The sequence below is a fragment of the Anthonomus grandis genome, chromosome 5 (assembly GCF_022605725.1).
Source record: "Anthonomus grandis grandis chromosome 5, icAntGran1.3, whole genome shotgun sequence".
Classification (NCBI taxonomy): Eukaryota; Metazoa; Arthropoda; class Insecta; order Coleoptera; family Curculionidae; genus Anthonomus; species Anthonomus grandis.
In genome coordinates this window covers 15,857,023-15,877,584 of record NC_065550.1, presented here as the reverse complement: position 1 = coordinate 15,877,584, position 20,562 = coordinate 15,857,023, and the positions used below count along the sequence as shown (strand labels likewise).

The following is a 20,562-nucleotide window of genomic DNA, read 5'->3' as shown; positions in this document are numbered from 1 at the left end:
GGGTCACCTACGACAAACTTTTAAATAGTTTCTTGTTGGTATTACTTGATCTTCGATAGCCACAAGAAACCCTTCAGTTTCGGGCAAAAGCTGCCCCGAAGTTAACCAGTAGTTCTACGCTGCTATGTCGACATACTCTTGTTGAACCTCATGAATATGCCTTCCATGTAGTGGTTTTCCCATCCAAGCTTGCATTTTTTCTTGCTCGGTGCGTTGGTGTATGGGCAGCTCAAGCTCCTGTATTTTAAGTGGTGTTGAGTTCTTCACATATGGCACGATGAATGTGTGATGTTTCAGCCTTTCTTAAGAAAAAGGAACGCAGGTTACTAATTTGCTGAGTTAGCTGTTTCTCTATATCGGTCATTCCTCTTCCTCCCATATATCGAGGTAGCGTAGTTCGTTCTACGGCACTCCGCAGATGATGCGTATTGGCTTTCGTTAGGAGTGTTCTAGCCTTTCTTTGCAAATTTTCAATGTCCGTTTTACTCCATCCTATAATACCAAAAGAGTAAGTTAATGAAATGGCTACATATGTATTAATTCCTTTAAATAAGTTTCTGCTGTTAAGACTTGTTTTAAAAGGTGGTCGCATTCTTGTAGTGAACTTAATAGTTAGCTCATTCTTTATAGTTCTATGATCTATTCTTTGCGCCTGCTTTATTCCTAAATATTTGTAGGATTCTTCTTCGTCCATAGCATTAATTATCTGACCGTTTTCTGTTTGAAAGTCACCTGGTTGTAGTTTACCCTTAGTAATGTTTACAATTCGGCACTTATCCAGTCCAAAGGTCATTCCTACATCATCAGAGAATTTTTCCACTATTTTAAGCATTGTTATTATTATTATTATTATTATTATTATTATTATTATTATTATTATTATTATTATTATTATTATTATTATTATTATTATTATTATTAGTATTATTAGTATTACTATAAAGGAAGGATTTAGGACTTATTAATTTATTGCATTTATTTTGCCATTAAATTACTTTTTTTGGCACTTATTTCTTTATTATTTGACCTATGCAAATTTTTAATTTTTCAGCCTCAATAAGCAATTTTGAATTCTATCAAATATTTTCTGCGATCCATTATATGTTTTAAGTACCGCTCTTGAGTTACCCTATATCAACGGTTTTTTTAGCAATTATCTAAAACAACAAGCGTCATCATTTCCATTAATTTGTTTATATTTCAAGACGTTTGTTTTTTATTGTTAGTTGAGTAGTTGAGTATTTTCAAAAATGAGGCTTCAAATAGCGCTTTTATTTCTTACCTTTAGTAGTAAGTCGGTAAGTAGTAGATACTGCATTTTTGAAAAAAACTAAATAAGAAATAGTTAGGTAATATTTTGGCTACGACCCAAAAAGGTACAGTACGTGGTAGATCCATACAATCACCAGCTAATAGGACTTTTTATGCCTTTACTGGTATACCATTTGCTAAGCCACCCTTAGGGAAGCTACGTTTTCAGGTATGCAATATGGTATTTAAACGCACAATATTTTATTAAAATTTTTTTAAAGGCTCCAATTGAAGTAGAACCTTGGGATGGTATTAAGGATGCTACTGAAGATCCAAATAAATGTTTTCAAGTTAATAGTGACTCTGACACCGAAAGTGAGGATTGTTTATATGCTAATGTTTTTACTGCTGCTCTCGACTTGGTAAGCTTTTTAAAAGAATAGTGGTATAATGAAATTTTAATAAATAAAAGAGTATCTAGTAGTCCTCAGTATTTTTTTTACAAGAGTTACAAAAAGTTTCTCGCAAAACCTTAAATCTTTTATTATTTGAACATTCTCTATTTAAAAAAAAATGGTTTGCAATTTTAGGTTAATTCTACAAAGAAACTACCAGTGGTTCTTAGTATCTATGGAGGTGCATTCAGAAGCGGTTCTGCTGGTTATGGAAAAGGAGGTCCCGATTGGTTCATAGAAAGGTAATTCCTTTTATAGTATAGATGGCGTAATTGCATGCAAAATTGAGTAAAAAATATTTAAATAGCACATTCCTAGGGTTAAGACGATGTTTTTTTTCGTTTTAATATCATACGTCCTAAATTAAGTCATCCTTTCCAAGCCATACATCGAAAATCTATATATAGTACTCTCTAGTTATACTTTCAATATTCTGAAAACGTAACCACGGTTAGATTTATAGACGGTCTATTTATTTCTTACTTCAAAAATAGGTTACCCCTGATTTACATGACAAAAATCTTATTTCTACCAAGAAATTGTAGTAATAAATGTAATAGAAGGAATGTTATTTAACTACTAAACTAAAAAAAGTTCAAACTAAGTTTTGTAGTAGTAAATATCTAAGATTAAATATCACAGCACAGAGAGTCGGGGGTCAGTAGCATGTTATTTTTAGGGACAACTTGATTCTAGATACCTGAAGATATTTTATCAAGCGGGAAATTAAGCCTAAAATAGGCAATGAGAAAGTCGCAGAATAACCTACAAAATGAAAGAGAAAAGTTACAACAAGAAACAAGAAAGAAGTTAGAAAGGCTATGATTGAGTGAGTTTATCGGCAATGACTATGAGTTTAACGGCATAAATCCTTCAATAAGACCAGTCTTCCCGAAAGTAAATAACTCTCCAGAATTAGCAGTTGCAAGATCAGCTAACAGAATTTATCAGAGGAGAGTGAAATCGAAATTCGCAGAAAAAAGCGGAAGGAATTTTACCATGACTCCATGCGCAATAGGACCCATAAAATCATAGCCGTATCCATTGCCTTGATACCCTAAAATAGACACTTTCTCCTTTGATATAGCGTTGAAGAAACTGCAAACAGTATTTAAATGCTCAGAAATTTTTTTCTGTCGAAGGCTTAAAGATCCTGTACATTAAACCAGAACAATAACAGATACCCATCTGAAAAAGACATTAGGAATTTCTGGAGTGGTCACCTAACAAAAATCGGTAATTGTAACCTCAATGCAAGATAATTAGGTGAAGAACGACAAAAATGTCAGACGTATAATCTCAAAAAAGACATCCTCGAAGTGCCGTTGAGTAAACCGCTTTTGAGAGAAGAAGAAATGGCAGTTATAACCGAACAATTAAATTAGCAAATTTTTAACTTGCGATCATTCTTATTAAGGAAGGCTGAAACCTCGGAAATACATCCCTCAGTATGTGAAGCAGAAAATAATGTACCTATTTATTATTGCAAATATGCCCCGGATTAATTACAATAATTTTAAAGTAATAAACAATAATAAACAAGTTTCTTGGAAAACTACTCTTTTCGATATTGCTTTTTCAACCAACAACAACTTCAGAGCAAAATACAATGAAAAAATCTTTACATATATAGATTTAGAACACCAGATTCGGAAACAACGAGACAAATATAGGCTATTCCAATCATTAATTTGTCAATAATAGGATTAATTCTGAAAAATCTGACACAAATATTATATTTCAAAATAGAGATCTACATTCTCGAAAGTTCATAAAAAACTCTCAACTGTTCTAAAGATAAGCTGCTTAACTTATTGTTATGTGTTTAACATATTAAAAATGTTGTGTTTATTGTACAATTTAATGTTTGTGTAGAAACAAAAAGCCACGTCATAATAGTGGATAACTGAGGCTTTCATAAAAAAATCATCAATTTAATAAAATATTTTACATTCTATATACAAATTTTTTAAATATTTTAGCAATATTATATTTAAAAATTGTTGGGGCGATAGGCTTTGACGGCCATGTAATGCAGCAGTTCATTTCCTTGAGACTTATGTACTATCACCAAGTTGATATGTGCCTGAAATAAGTTGATATTATGAATCTCTAGGTCTCTGTTTTACTATGCATCTAAGAATTTTTCTTTTGCGTCTTAAAAATGGAATCTGAATAACTACAATATCTCCAAAATCCTATATTATACCCTATGATAGCTTGGATACATAAAGTGTAAAACTGAGGAATACTATGCAGAGAAACACACTCTCTTAGCCTTCTCACTTTTGATTAAAATATGTACTTTTCATAGTAAATGAAATGGGTGCAGATAAACATCCAAAAATCTCACTGAGTCTAAAGAAAAGCCCAATATGCGGTTTTCATAAATATTAAGCTCATTGATTTCTGCTTGCAGCAATCTGTATTTGTATAGTTCATCCTTAGCCAATTCTTTTCACACCAATTTACCATTATAGTACAGCCTCAGCCATCTCAGCTGTTAGCTCTACGTGAAGTCACACTTCTAACTCTAAGTAAGCTTGGAGGAAAACTCATTCAAAAGAAGCCTAGTATATTCGAGAATATATCCTGTTTGCTAAAATAATAGGTCTTACCTAATTTGCTGTTCTTTAAGTATGTTAACAATATATGCTAACGTTAGCAAACGATACTGATTTGTCTGAACGATACTGATATTTGATTTAATCATTAATTTCTTAAAAACCACTAGAAAATTGAAAAACATTCGAAGAAGGACAAACCCAAAATGCCTTGGCTAAAAAATATAATAGACAAAAAGTTCAATGATTGAAATGCTTTAAATGAAATTGAAAATTACTTTAAATTCCGTTTAATTACTCTAAGAATTTCGAGAAGTATGAAAAATATGAAAATTGCGCAATTTTCAATTTTTGTGCAGCTGATAATGGCCGTCGTGTATTTTAGGAAGCCCCCAAGAAAAAGACCCACTAAGGAAAAAAAACCTAATTTAAACCCGATAAATATGCTTCTTAAATATTATCATTATTAAATAGATCCTTAAATATTTTTAAAAAAATTAAATAATTTATGTTTTTAGAGACATTATTTACGTTACGTTCAACTACAGAGTAGGACCATTTGGATTTCTTTCAACCAATGATCTGGTGATTCCAGGAAATGCAGGGTTAAAAGACCAACAATTAGCTTTAAAATGGACTTATGAGAATATAGAATTCTTCGGAGGGAATAAAAGCCATATTACTATTCATGGTCAAAGCGCTGGTGCTGCTTCCGTAACTTATCAGTTGCTAAATCCTAAAACTCAAGGTATGTACGAGAGTGGTGTATTTTTATTTTTTCATATAGTCTCCTTGCAAGTCTACATTTCCCTCAACTAGGCATTTTTTCAACTCAATCCAGTCCATTTATATAATACTTATAATAGTAATCAGTGTCTGTTTCTCTAAAATAATTGTTTAGCAAGGCCTCCTCCTTTACTAGACTAGACTAAACTAGGGAAAAAAGTAGCTACTCGGGGTTAGATCTAGTGAGTAAAGAGGTCCAGTAGTTTGAATCGTAATTTGCAGATTACCTTTCACCTAGTCAACGCGTGATTGTTCAGGACAAAGAATTTCCTATCCCTCCCCTCTTTATTTACCTCTTTATTTACACAAATAGCCATGCATCCGGCATCATCGGGCCTGGTGGGGAAAGCGACGCAGTACACTAAAAAAATTAGTATGAATAAAGTTTCTATTTGGGAAACAGGGTAGATACCCGACGATTTTTCCGAATCATCTGAACGTGGTCGCAAGTTGCCCGAAAGGAGCAGAAACCATTACATAGACGACTTCTTTGAACATATTCTTTTTAATTTTAATTCGATGGTTTAGCCCAATATTTGTAGTTTGGGACTCCTGAACCTTCATCGTCTCTTAATCTACCCAAAATTTCACGTCTCATAAAGCATTAAACTCATTTTCGATTTGGGTAGGCATATTGCCTTTCAAAACCAAGTATGTAATAACAACTCAATTTACTCGCACTCACAAAAAATTACATCTGTAAAAGCACTCTTATCGACGCATAAAGAATTTGTTTTGGACTTAGATATTTGGAGCTATGCATGATTGGTTGGATGATGCAGATTCGTCTGGGAGGCGCATAGTTTGCAGCAAGCGAGTTGCTACTTACCCTTTGGTATGATACAATATAATATATTTGTCTAACAGCACGTTTTTAAGCAGAAAGTATTTACCCAATAAAATATATATAATTTTCAAAATTTTTAAAACAAGACTTGCAATATATACGTTTTATTTTTTGATAATTATTTAGAAAAATAAATTTTTAAGCGGTTGATATTGCTTTATCTCATCCGGTTGACGATCGTTATCACATTGAAACATAAAATTAATTGAGTAAATTCATATAATTTATTACGTCTAAAGTTTGAAAATCATGTATTTATGATCCAAACAATTCTTTGGAAAATGCGCGCACTGTTTTAAAAACCAGAAATGATTTTGTTTACTGATAAAATGTGATTTATGCGAATTTTTTTTTAATATAAAATAAAGGGTGTCTCAAATAAAGCTCCGATTTAAACTTGGCGCTAATTTGTTCGAACAAATAAGTTGGACGACTTTCATTTTATGATAACACCTAGCTATCACGTACATATCTGGTAATTAGTCGTTATTTAAACCAGCAATGTTTATTCTATTAAGTTTGCATCATAACTGGCAAATAAGCTAAATTATTTTGTCTGATAATCCGATATACAGGCTGTTCATTTGAAAACTTCCCACCACGGATTTATCGGAAACCACTGTTTAAAAAAAAAACGCCGAAATACTTCAAAAGGTTTGTCAAGGGGGACAACTTTCTAACCTAAAATTACTTCACCCCCTTTCACCCATAACCCCCCAGGGTCATCCCCTTAAAAATTTTAAATGGCAAGAGGCATCGAGTAATAGCTTGTTTAAAAGGTCTTTCGAATTCTTTTATTTTGACGTTTGATTTTTTTAAATCGGTCGATTCGTTTTCGACAAAATTAGAAAAATCTTTGTTTATCTTAATTTGTTCAGATAGAAAACAAAAACATGAAAATATCAGTTTTTATTTCAATAAGTGTTCAAAATATTGCCCGTTTTTGGCCAAACAATGATATAGGCGATGTTCAAATTCCTGACGAACATTTTCAAAAACATGTTGTGGAATATCATGGCAGCTGTCGATGATGCGTTGATGAAGTTCATCCAAACTTTCAGGTTGGGAAGTAAACACAATAGATTTCAAATGACCCCATAGAAAAAAGTCTAACGGCGTTATATCAGAAGATCTAGCAGGCCATTCTATAGGCCTCCTTCGCCCTATTTATTTATCTGAAAACTCGTCGTCTGGCCATTGCCGAACGGGAAGAACATAGTGACAAGGAGGGCCGTCTTGCTGGAAATATATTTCAGCCTCATCAAGTAAAGGGTTTTCATCATCATCGATTTGAATTTCAATGGATTCAGTGATAAGCGGATTGATGGTATTTTCCAACATATCCAAATAAATACCTCCATTTAAATTTTCGTTAATACATATTGGCCCAACCACTTTATTTCCTAAAATGCCTGCCCATACATTAATTTTTTGAGGGTACTGGGTATGCCCTTCTACAAATGCATGAGGATTTTCATTGCTCCCATATCTACAGTTATGCTTATTAACAAATCCATTTAGATAAAATGTGCATTCATCGCTGAAGCAGATATTCTTTACATGAATAATATTATCATTAATCGCTTAATTTTTTCACAAAACTCAACTCGCCTATCGAAATCGTCTTCGGTTAACTCTTGCAATATTTTAATTTTGAATAGATGAAATTTATGAAGTTTGGTAACTGTGTGAACAGAGCCTAATAAAATACCAGTGGCAGCAACAACTTTGATCCAAACTTCAACTTGAGCGGCTTCATCCAAAATTCGCCGATGATCACGTTTTTTATTTGCAACAGATCCAGTTTCAGTAAACTTAGTAACAAGGTCCAAAACATATCTATGCGAAGTTATCTTCTCCGGATGTCTGGCGTTAAACGTGACGGCAGTTTGCCGAGCACATTGATTTTGGGCACCATAAATTAGAATAATTTCCATTCTGTGTGTAAACCATTTTGGAAGTAACATCTTCAATTCAACAAATAAATTTTCACTATTCCAAGACTGTCACAAATGTAACTGACCGCAAAATAAATTCTTTATTTTCCTTAGCAACAATAAATAACTAAGCAGGTATAATAATAAATACAGTTCGCCCAGGATATCTGTGTTAATGAAAAGAATGCGGAAAAAAATTCAGGTTGTTATTTAGTTTTTTCCACGTCTAATCTTCGGAATTGCTGTTTATGTTGGTAGTTTCCCTTTTAAATTATAAACGAATTGTAGATTTGGCAAACCCTAACGGGCAACATTTTGAACACTTATTGAAATAAAAACTGATATTTTCATGTTTTTGTTTTCTATCTGAACAAATTAAGATAAACAAAGATTTTTCTAATTTTCTCGAAAACGAATCGACCGATTTAAAAAAATTAAATGTCAAAATAAAAGACTTCGAAAGACCTTTTAAACAAGTTATTACTCGATACTTCTTGCCATTTAAAATTTTTAAGGGGATGACCCTGGGGGGCAGAGGGTGAAGTAATTTTAGGTTAGAAAGTTGTCCCCCTTGACAAACCTTTTGACGTATTTCGGCGTTTTTTTTTAAACAGTGGTTTTCGATAAATCCGTGGTGGGAAGCTTTCAAATGAACACCCTGTATAACCGGGTTTTCCAACAACAGTCGGCCTACAACGGACAAGATTGTCGTGGGCGCCTCTATTCTAGAAATTATCGGATGACATACTTCTGCATCACTAGAACTACTTGAACAGCAGGCTTTTTATCGTGGTGTGCTTTTGTTGTTGTTGTGCTGGGTTTCGGAGAGGGAGGGTTACAAATCTAAAAGCAAAGTCAACTCTAAAAGCGTAAATAGTAGTCTTTGCTAAGCAAAGCCAGAGCTAAGAAATATTTGCTACAGAATAGGGCGAATCCTCACCGAGGGTAGGCAAGGCAAATCAGTGGACAAGGAAGTTCTCCGACGTGAGTTAAAAAGAAGCTGATTCAGGAATATCAATTTCCTTAAGCTAGTCTTTTACTTTTTTGGTATGATTCCCAAATAATAACGAAAGAATATGGGATCGATAGTTTGCAGATTCTACAATTTTTTTATTTCCTTGTTAGTTCGTTATATTTGTTTACTTTTTTCCTGACATTTATCATTTACTTTCGAGTTTTTTTGGAGCAATATATGAATAAGTGTGTCATTCTTATTAATAATATTGATAATCTCATTGACGAATGGATAATCTTTTTTTTTGAGACAAATTTTTGTGTACGATTTATTCATAATATATTTCTTAATTAGTGTTACAAGATTTAAATTCCAATAATGCAATCGAAATTTGACACAATAAAGTCCAAGATCCTGTTGTTCATATTTACTGCATTATCATTTTGTTTTAGATTAATTAACAAACAAAACTCTAAAAATGTTGGGCTACAAGATACGCAATCTTATCAGGAGTGTCAAAAAAATTTATTACGATATTATTATCAATGTTTTTCCACTTAAGATTATTATGATTAAATTTTCTGATGCTTAAAAATAAGTAATTTTTATGGTATGCAGAACTATCGTCAAGTGTTACCAAAAATTCAGAGTAGTTATCAACAGATTCATATGAAAGAATGTAAACATAATTTATACAGGGTATCTCACGATGAATAGACGCGATCGATATCTCGGAAACTAATTTTTAAAAAATTTTGAAAGTTTGGCAACATGGCACAGTCGGTGGAGGCCACATAACTAAAATATTTTGACACCTGGTTATACCGGAAGTAGGTGTCAACTTCGTTATTTTAAATAAAACATCCAATGTATTTTTACATTTTTGGCTTCTACGTGAAATTCTAGGTATATTTTTTGTATAATGTCCTATACCTAAGTGTAACCGTTTTTGACATATTTTTAATTTCATGTGAAAAATTATGTTACCGATTACTCCCTTTTAGTAGCCTTTATTTATTGGTTAGTTTTGGTTTTATTTTAAAGGAAGGACCACTTTAAAAGACTATTTTATTATTTGGGTAAAAAAAAATACAAAGGAGTCAAAAACTAGCATTAAAAATTAAAATGAAAAATGATTGAAAGTCAATTTTTTTAAATGGAAACCCCCTATTTTTATAATTTTCTCATGAAGATAATTAAAAATAAGGTTTAAATTTATATAAGGTTATCTAGTCTAAAAATTGATAGTTTCCGAAATATTGGCAGTTTAAATTTGGTCTAATATTAAAAGCCGCATAGTAGCACAGCTCAAGGAAGGTTGATTAGTTGGCCATGACGGTTCTCATAGTAACTGCTAAAGGCGGTTATGTCAAAAACGGTTACACTTAGGTATAGGACATTATAATACACTTAGTTATAATACATTATAATACACTTAGTTAGGTTACACTTAGGTATAGGACATACATAAAATATACCTAGAATTTCATGTGGAAGCCAAAAATGTAAAAATATGCAGGGGGTTCTATTTAAAATAACGAAGTTGACACCTACTTCCGGTATAACTGGAACCGTCACAACTGTCAAAATATCTTAGTTGTGTGGCCCCCATCGACTGTACCATATTGACAAATTTTCAAAATTTTTGAAAAATTAGTTCCCGAGATATCGATCGCGTCTATTCGTCGTGAGACACCCTGTATACAATTTCCTACCACTTCCGTTCATATTCCCAATAACGAACGCGCGATCCCTACCTCATCAAAAAACATCATAATCCTCAGGAAATAAACTATGGATAAAATTTCAAGTGCAGTGAAGTTTACATATTGACTGGAAAACTTTGCACATTTCGTTTTTAGTCCTTTGGCATTCTGGAATGCCACAAGAATATTTATTGAACCATCGCTAACGGCTCTGTAAGGCATAGTATTGAAAAAAGCCCAATTACAGCCTGCTTAAAACCGAGTAGTTTGATATCAGAGCCGATCTAGAACTATCGTTTTTTTTTTTTAAATAAAGATCTTTATATCTCTTATACAATAGTACTTGTAGGAGGTATTTTTATCAAATTCTCTTACTTTTCCGCGCAAAAGTTGAAAGTAAGGTGACAGATGCTCATTTATAAAGATGTAGCTATTATGTTGACCTAAATTCTAGGTAAGCGCCTGTTAATTCAGGATTTTTACGAACCTTATAGGTTGACAGAAGACCACTCGGCTGTTCATTGTGCTTGCGAAGACAACCTAAATAATGTAGTGTCAGTATCTTAGTTCTAATTGTAGGTAGTCTGAGAGAAATAAAAATAACTTGTACCAAAATTCAAAAAGCTGCAGTTATTGGCTTGATTCCCCCATTAAATATAATAGTAGGCAATTAAATATAGCCAAAGCGGATCGAGCGAACACAAGAAGCGATCTTTGATACGATATTAAATGTTTTGCGTAATGCGCTAGGTGGGTTAAGGCTCGAATAAACATTGCGATGAATCTTCTTTTGAATAAAAAAATTAATGACAATTATATGTATACAAAACATTATTTTATATGATTTCAGGTTTAATCGTTGGTGCATTGGCCGAAAGCGGTTCTGCTTTCTGTCCTTGGGCATGGCTAAAAGATAATACAGCATACACGATAAATTTGGCGCGAATTGTTAACAATAACACGGAGCCGTTTAATACTAGCAGTACATCATTGCTAAAGCTTCTTCAACAGGCACCTGCTAGAGCAATAGATGCTGCCTCGGGAACCCTTTATTCACATTCGACATCTGTAAGTTTAATTTTTTTTTTAATTTTAATGTTTATTTACATCTGAATCTTTTAGAATATTCCTTTGCCAACTCTTGAGCCACAACATGATGGAGCTTTTATTACTGAACCAATGTATGAGCTTTTGGATGCTGGAAGAGTCGTTAAGGTGCCATTGTTTATTGGTATTAACTCCGAGGAAGAAATTGGCATGTCTAAAAGTCTGTTATGGATTTATTTAACTTATAAATGGTGTTAACAGATAAAATACATTTTTAGATATTCCTAACTTACAATCAATTGCCAAAAAATTCGATTCAAATTATGAAGCTTTGCTGCCTTGGCAGTTGAAGAGTGCATCAGAAGAAAATAGAACGATTGCCGCCAATTTACTTAAAGAGGCTTATGTTGGAAACGACACTTTTACGAATCATTTGGGAAAAGTGATTGCTGTAAGTAATTGCTTAAATATATATAGGGTATTCCAAATGAACTCGGTTGGATATGTTTTGCTGCTTTTTTTGAATAAAAGAAAGGACAGGTGGGTTTTAAATTTTATCAAAGAGAATTTGACTTCTCATATTATTGTGTTATTCTCCTGATGAGGAACAACAATTTGTACACATAGGTCTTACTACAAAGGGATAGATGGTGAGAAATCAAGTTGTTATTCGTAAATGTAACCACGGGAACGGCGCAAGTGAAAAGATGTATCTTTTCCTTGGGCCAAACACAGGGACGGATTTAGAAAATATTTTGGGGAGGAGAGTTAATTTGAAAAATCCAAGATAACCCCTCACGAAAGACCATTTTGTATCGCGGAGCATAGGTTTCAGTGTACGGTAAATAAAAATGTAAGAGATGAGCAGTTCAAATATTCTATATAGACTATGCAGTATTTGGACTGCTCTTACCTTAACTTTTTATATTTACAGCTACATATTAACACCGAGAAAAGTATTATGTGTTGCCTATTTTAAAACTTTTTATGTGGAATCATTGCTACTGTTTGATCCCGATTGCCTTAATAATAATAGTCAAATTGGATGTAATAGGGCTCATTTTGTTCCTCAAACTGTTAAAATATTTCCTACATCGTGTTCTTCTGTGGCTTACTCAAAAGTAGTTTTTTTGTCACCAATTTTTTCTATGTGCTGACATGTAATTTTTATCGGGATTGAATGAACCTAGTTCATTTAATCCCAATGTGCCTAGAACAAGATGTGACAAAAAAGCTCCATCATACTCATATTTTTGTATGATGCTGCAAAGTATAACTAAATCAATATTCTTTTTATTATGCAATGTATACTTTTCAGTACAAGTTAGTTCTTCTCAAAAATGATTTATTGGCTTCGTGATAGGAGGGTAAATCATCTGGATAAACCAAATGTCAAGCAATGATTACTGAAAATATATACTTAATTAAAGCAGTTGAGTATTATCTTATGTATTATCTAGTCTTCTTTTCTTTTTTTGTAAGAATATCCAATATTTTTTCACTAGTTCCTGGAATATCACGCTAAATATTGAGTAACGCTAACCCACTGGGTCGTTCTTGTCCAGTTTTGTTACGCAGATACGTCTTCAATCTTCGTAAAATTAAAAATTACCATTCACTTGAACCTACTGTGACTGGTAGACGTGTTTCTAAATCTGCACATCACACCGATCTTCGAGAAATTTGTAAGTAGAAGTCCAACCTTGAAGTGGAGTGTCTATAATATAGCGAGTTAGAAAGTGCGGAAGACATTTCTCCACAAATGAAAATGCTAATCTTTTGTCAAGAGTAATGCATTTAAATAAGTTCACTCATCATCTTCAGATTTTTATACTACATAGCTGCGATGTTTTCATGTAAACACGAACCCGCTTCGAGAAATGCTTTTAGTCATTCCCTGAGATGTAGTTTGATTTAATGTGTTTCCCCATTTTAAAATTATGTCTTCAGTAGTTTCAATAAATTCATTTGACTATACTGTGTGTTATTTTGGCTATACTAGCAAACAGAGATGGTTTGGTCCAATTCAACATCATTAATTTCTGCATATTTTGCTGGGTTAACATTTTGTATTTTCTAAAGCAGATCTCGCTGCTTTAAGAATATCGATTCAAGTTCTTCAGAGAACTTGTCGAGGAATAGAATATAGATCGATCGCCTAAAGTACTTTTTAGAATTACCAGCATAGTTCTCCCGACTTTTCTTACATTCTGCTTGTCGAGGAACAGTCAGCCCATTATCAATCGATTCAGCAATGTATCTCGCGGATTTGAAAATGTCTTAGAATGTTTCATCTGTTTTGGTACGCATGTCCTTTATTTCATTATGGTCATCATTTCCATATTCAATACAGTTACTCAAGTCACAGTACCTTAACTGTACCTTAACTGTATTTGTACATACATAACAGATCTATACTAAGGACTAGGCTCAAACAAAGTGTATTTAGAGCCAATTCTCACTTATGTCTGTACTTCCTAGGCAGACATAGCACAGTAGGCGCTTATAAAACATAAGGATGCCGAAGCCAAGGACTTCCAGTAGCTTGGTCAGAGAGAAGGACTATTGGCAATTACAAGGCGACATTGCTCTTAACCCAGTAATCCAGAACATGACAAAGAAACCAGACTTAGACTACTAGGCTAGTTATATACTGCGCTCTGCAAAACAGATAAGACGATTGGAGAAATATGGCAACTGCCATTACGAGTAGTAACATACCGCAGGATAAATTAAGTTTTATAAAAAAATACAAAGCTGATAATTTATTATTTAACTTTGTAGCACCAAAAAGTTGGTAATTGTATCGAATACTATTATATTAGATAATCGAATTGTATACTAGATAACGTAAAGAAAATCATTAAACAATCAGTCATTGTACTACGAAAGGGTGAAATTAGCAATTAAGTACATAAGCAAGGATGACATATATTAAACTTTAATATAGGACAGATATACTTACGTCCTATTCGGTTAAGTTATTCAAAAACTTATACTGTCTGAAACAATGATGAAAGATGAAAAAGAGATGGTCTCTATTCCAAGACCAGGAAAACGTGATAAAACTCACAAACTCACTTCGAAATTGTACCGCTATTAGCCTTACCAGTTTTTTTCTGAAGATCACGGAGAGGCTTATTGACCCATACCTAAAAAAAGCTTAGTTCAAAAACACACTTGGTTCACTGCATGCACAAGATTATGCCTACCAGACTGGCAAATCCGCGAGCTTAGTATAATAACACATCTTGACAAAAGTAAAGTGTACTCTAGGAAATGAAAAATCTTATTTATTTATTTATTTATTTATTTATTTCAATATACGGCAGAGCCAGTTTACAAAAACAAAATAGATAATACAAAATACTGAACAATATAGCAATACAAATACAATACTAGAATTACAAAAAAAATATATATATACCAAGATAAAACCTCTGAAAAAACAGTCATCAACAGGGCTAAAAACTTAGCACTATCCAAGGAACGTAGGTTAAAGTGTAAGATTATTTATTTTTGATTTGAATGACCGTAAGCCGCCGAAAAATGGATCCAAACTATTTTCATTAAAGAAACGCAAAGTCCTAGTCAGTGGAGAAAAAAACCCATAGTTGGCCGAATGAAAGGGTAAACGAAACATAGAAGAGTTGATCCTTCTTTGACAGGTGTTAAAAGGAATTGCTTCCAAGATGGTAGGACAATGATATAAACCATTTAAAATCTTATAAAACGTTAAAGCATCAGAATAATGCCGTCTGACTTCAAGATTAGGGATATTAAATTGGACACTGATAGCATTATAGTCGATGTAATAATTACGAAAAATATTAACTTCAGCTCTATAAGCAAGGATCTTAAGAATCTTCTTTGTACAGCCTCAAGGTGTTCAATATGAGAATCATAATAAGGGGACCAAATTACAGACGCATACTCAAGCAAGGAACGTACCAAAGAGTAATAAAGTAATTTGAAACAATAAGGTGAAAGATGTACACTATTTCTAGTGATAAAACCAAGACTACGCATACTCCTGTTAATAATATCCAAAATGTGCGGCAAAAAAGTTAGCTTGGTATTAAACAGAACACCTAAATCTTTAACTGTATCAACTGACTTGAGTTCGTTATTGTTGATTGTGTATTGATAATTAATAATTTTATTAGAACGACCAAACGAAATACATACACACTTCTTTACATTCAGTTCCAGACTATTGCTATTACACCACTCAGCAACACTATTTAAATCCAATTGAAGTAGCTCAGCATCAAGATATGACTCAATGGCTTTATACAGTTTAAAATCATCAGCAAAAGCAAGATGTTTTGAATGAACAATTACATCACTCAAATCTCTTATCAACAAGTTAAAAAAGACCGGTCCAATATGCGAACCTTGAGGCACGCCTGAAGATACTTCAATACCATTAGAAATATAATTACTTATCCTGACCAACTGTGTGCGACCAGTCAAAAAACTGTGACAAAACTCGACCAAAGTCCTACCAAGGCCTATAGCCCCAAACTTCTGAACCAGATGTTCATGACCAACCCTATCAAAGGCCTTTGAGAAGTCTGTGTACACACTATCGACCTGTACAGACCTCTCAAAAGCACCAATCAAATCATACTGGTAAGTCAACAGGTTAGTCACCGTAGATCTACCCTGACAAAAACCATGCTGATGACCACTAAGCAATCGCCTACAGTGCCACGAAAATCGCACAGAAAACAACCTGTCAAACAGTTTGGGAACTACAGACTGAATACACACACCTCTATAGTTACAAATATCAGTTCTATCCCCATTTTTATGAATTGGCGTTAAAAAGCTTACCTTCCAATAATCAGGAAATTTGCCTGATGTCAAGCAAAGATTGAAAAGGTGATGCAGAGGCTTACTCAGAGTGCACACACAGTTTTTAAGAAAAACAGATGGGATACCATCAGGGCCAAAAGAATGTTTGTTCGGAAGGCGTAAGATTTCATCAAATATGTCCAATAAAGAAAAAGAGATGCGATTTAAATCCAGACTGTAATCAAATTTATAGTCAGGAGCCTTGCGGACAGGTTGCCTGTATGTAGTTTCAAAATACCTAGCAAATAAGTTTACAATATCTTGACCATTACCAGCAACCTCGGCTTCCATATGCATGCTATTGGGGTATGAATCAGACCTACGTAATCTATTGATGTGTTTCCAAAATGAAGAAGGATCATGAGAAATTTCAGTATTTAATCTTTCAATATATAACCTAAAACATTTATCACGAAGAGTTTTACATTTATTCCTCAAATTTGAAAAATTAACATAATCCATGGGATTCTTACTATTTTTGAATTTTGTGTGAGCAATCTTTTTTTGAATAACAAGATTCTGTAATTCTGTAAATCTTAAGTTGATGTGTTTTTAAAAATGAAAGGCCCGTTTGATACATCCCTCTACGCAGAAATGTATCAATACAGATCGTGATTACAGATACATAGCGAGGCTCTCGCATTGCCCACAATGAATAGTTTTATTCCGTTATTTTATTACGTTGTATCCAGCATGTTTATGTCTAGTAAAGGACATCGCCACACTGTAGAACTCGCTGATAAGAGTTTTGTGTATAGTGGAACAGTGGATTTTTGCACCTCATATTGTATATCTTAGCAGGAGTGCAGCTGAAACAGTACACTTTCTCGTTGTTACACTAGATTCCAATTTTATCTGCTACGACCATACAGATATCTGGATTAAGAAGTGCATCTTTACGCTTTGGATCTGCGGGAGAGCTTTTCAGTAGTATCTGGAGTTTGTCTCCGATACTTCATTGAATTTACTCATCCATCGTTAAAATTCTAATATAAGGAGCTCTCATTTAGTGTATGGATAAAGCAATAAGTGTAACTGGATAGGGTTCAATACCTCGCATGTAGTATATTATTGGTTCTTTTAAGGGTTCTTTTTAATATAAATATATGGTTAAGATATAATGTAGAATGACCTAATTTTAGTATTGCAATTTGAGAATATCTAGAGAGATGTTTGGAAAACAGTTGGATATTAGAGAGTCTATGGCCTCTTTAATAGCCTAATTTAAATCCTTCAGATGTTTCAAGTTTTTGGTTTAAGTTAAATATTAATGTCTATATTTTATTGCGAGTCTAGCGAGGAAATAAAAATAATGCTTTTGCTTAGGATAGAATTGGAGCCTTTATTTCCTTAAAAAAGGGTCGAAAAAACGAAATTTTAATTTTTTTTCTATTTTATGACTTATCCGCATCCGAGAGATTGCTCACTTATTAAAATTAAAATAATATTTATTTTTATAGTATACTAGTGATGCAGAATTTACTAGATCCATCATAAGATTTGGAGAGATGTATGCCAGATTTAGCCCAGTGTATTTCTACCAGTTTTCTTACAAAGGCCCTTGGGGTATTAATACCTTTGATTATATAGATGGTAAGAAAATTTTAGGTCTATGAAACATCTTTCTTAATTGAACAAATTTAGGAGCTGATAATGTCAGTCATGGAGAAGAAACCCGCTACATAAGCGTTCTAAAAGTTGGCTCCTACGACAATACCAAGTACGATGAATTTCCTGCAAGTGACGTTCTAACGCATATGCGTATGATCAAATTATGGTCAAACTTCTATAAATTTGGGTAAGTTTGTAACACTAAACTTTATGTTTTAAGAAATCTCGCACCACAACAGTCCACTATTTAGACAATTTTCACAATACCAAATTAACGTCTTGAAGATCTGAATAGCAGTAGTTTAAAACAAACATCGTTTTCCGTTCCTAAACGTCATCGGACTACTTGTAAATTTCTATTACTTTTTGCCGTTTAGAATAATATTTTGCACTTTCATATTCTATATAAGAAGAATACGGGACGATTACCTGAATTTTTTTTGAACACTTCACAAGCCTGAGTGAATATTTTTTCCTTAAATGGAAATGTGTGGGAATTCTTAATCAATCTTTGATTGATCTAAATACTTTTATCATGTCAATCATATTTCAATCACACCAAACTGCACCGGTTTTTTCTTTAACAATAATTCTAACAGCAGTTAACCCCAGTTAGCTTGTTCCGGATGGGTTATAAATCTGATAAACTGATTGCTCCAAAGTGGGCTGGTACCAGAGCGAAATCGATCATCTTTCAATTAGGGATTTTGCCTATTCTACATAACTAATAACAAAGACGGTCCGTTTAAACAACAAATCTAAGGCCATCTAAGAGCTAAGAAACAACTCAAAGCTAATTAAGGAGTGTAAGAAGGTGGTGTACTAGCCAGAAGCAAAGCCAAGAAATTTGATTATGGGGGTCCATTACAAAGTTGAGAGAAATAGGAAAATATGTTAGTTTGCAAGATTGATATTAATAACCTGTGAACTAAAGCAAGCTCATAAAGTCTAGAGCGCTAAGGCGGTCTGATTGCTGGTCTTGGCACAAGGACTTACCGGATCTGATAGGACTCATCAAAGGTAATTATCAACCCAACTGGAACATCTATTAAGAGCGGTGAGTCCGCGGTTCCTTAATTGTTGCGCAGAAAGTATTTATATAAGAGAATGTGAAAGATGAGTTAGATTGAAGGAAGGCATTTTGGAATTCTAGGTCTGGACTTTTTATTAGGCGGGCAGGTCGCTCAAAAAGTGTAAATAAAGATGGTAATATTTACGAGAGAGAGATGAAGATAGAGAGAGAATTTCTCTTTTTTCGTTTCATCTAACCTAGTAATGTAAACAACATTTCGGTACAATCTGAACTGTCACACTGTAAATATATATATTTAAAAAACTCAATGAGTTTATGCAAATATAAATATAATATTTCTACCAAATATTCTATAATTATTCCCCGAAATACACAAAATTTAATCATTACTGTTCAACGTATTTATAGTGAGATTGACATTATTACAAAAATTCTGCGTTGTTAATAAATAAAAATAATTTTACGTTGCTAATTGTACAATATCGGTGGCGTTAGAAGGTGTCATATATTGTTGAATATGAAAGTTTTACTGATTTTATGGAAAGTCAGTAATTGATGGCAACCAAAATATAAAAAAGGTTTTTAATTTTATTACACTTTTTTATAATTGAAAAATCAAGTAACGTTTCTCAAATAAGATGATCACTTTTAAATTAAGGCACCCTGTTTCACCTATGTAAAACACATTATCATGCCGCATTAATATAATTTTTTGCTCATATAATAATAGTAAAAAATAGTAACTCATAAGTAAATAATTGACTTATTTTTCAGAAATCCCACTCCTGAACCAATTGATTTGCTTTCAAACATCACCTGGCCAACAGTTTCTGAAAATGCCTTCACCTACCTACATATAAATACTACTTTGGAACTAAAAGATACCCCGAAATCGCCGAAGTATAATGCTTGGAGAAGTGCATTTTTGGACCATGGGGTACGCCCTCTGGTAATCTTTTAAAATGTTTTTCTTCAATAAAACTTTTTCTATAGCTGTCAGGTTTATTTAAACGCATCATTTGTCAAAAATACAAATAAAAAGAGGAGGCTTTAATTTGACCGCTGTTTTTTATTTCTATATTGACACTTAAGAACGGCTTAAAAGTTAAGAATAAGCTAATAAATAATCTGTTAATATATAAGGATATTTAAATTGGATAATCATAAATTCCATTATGATGCATTTATTTTAGGTCTTTATGGAGATCTGCAACACGAATGAAGTAAATGACGTTATAGTTATGACTAATCTATATACTGATCTATAACTTTTCTTAACAATCTTTTTAACATACCTATCAAAGATTTAGAAAAAGAGACTCTCATGAACATCGACGAGCTACACACTAGCTTAGACCTGCTATTTAAAGAGTAGTTTTGTTTTGCAGGAATATCTTACCCGCTCCATTCAAAAAAGGTAGAAGGCGCGAACTAGCTCTATGAAGCTCGCTATTTGCTTTTTCACATCTTTGTTTGAAGATAAAATAAATGTTTTTATTAGGATATTGCT

At 33.1% G+C, this 20,562-nt stretch overlaps 1 protein-coding gene and 1 long non-coding RNA gene across 2 annotated transcripts in view; both read left to right on the top strand.

Annotated features, from left to right (window-relative positions):
- The window catches only part of LOC126736869 (uncharacterized), a 300,653-nt gene that overhangs the window by 265,463 nt on the left and 14,628 nt on the right, over positions 1–20,562 (top strand). The window lies entirely within an intron of this gene.
- LOC126736859 (venom carboxylesterase-6-like) lies at positions 1,148–20,111 on the top strand. Its single transcript, XM_050441468.1, has 11 exons — positions 1,148–1,298; positions 1,346–1,480; positions 1,533–1,673; positions 1,842–1,948; positions 4,789–5,018; positions 11,352–11,569; positions 11,624–11,768; positions 11,827–11,999; positions 17,869–18,001; positions 18,053–18,206; positions 19,827–20,111. The coding sequence occupies exons 1-11, from the start codon at positions 1,251–1,253 to the stop codon at positions 20,011–20,013; spliced, it is 1,671 nt and encodes a 556-aa protein (XP_050297425.1). The 5' UTR covers positions 1,148–1,250; the 3' UTR covers positions 20,014–20,111.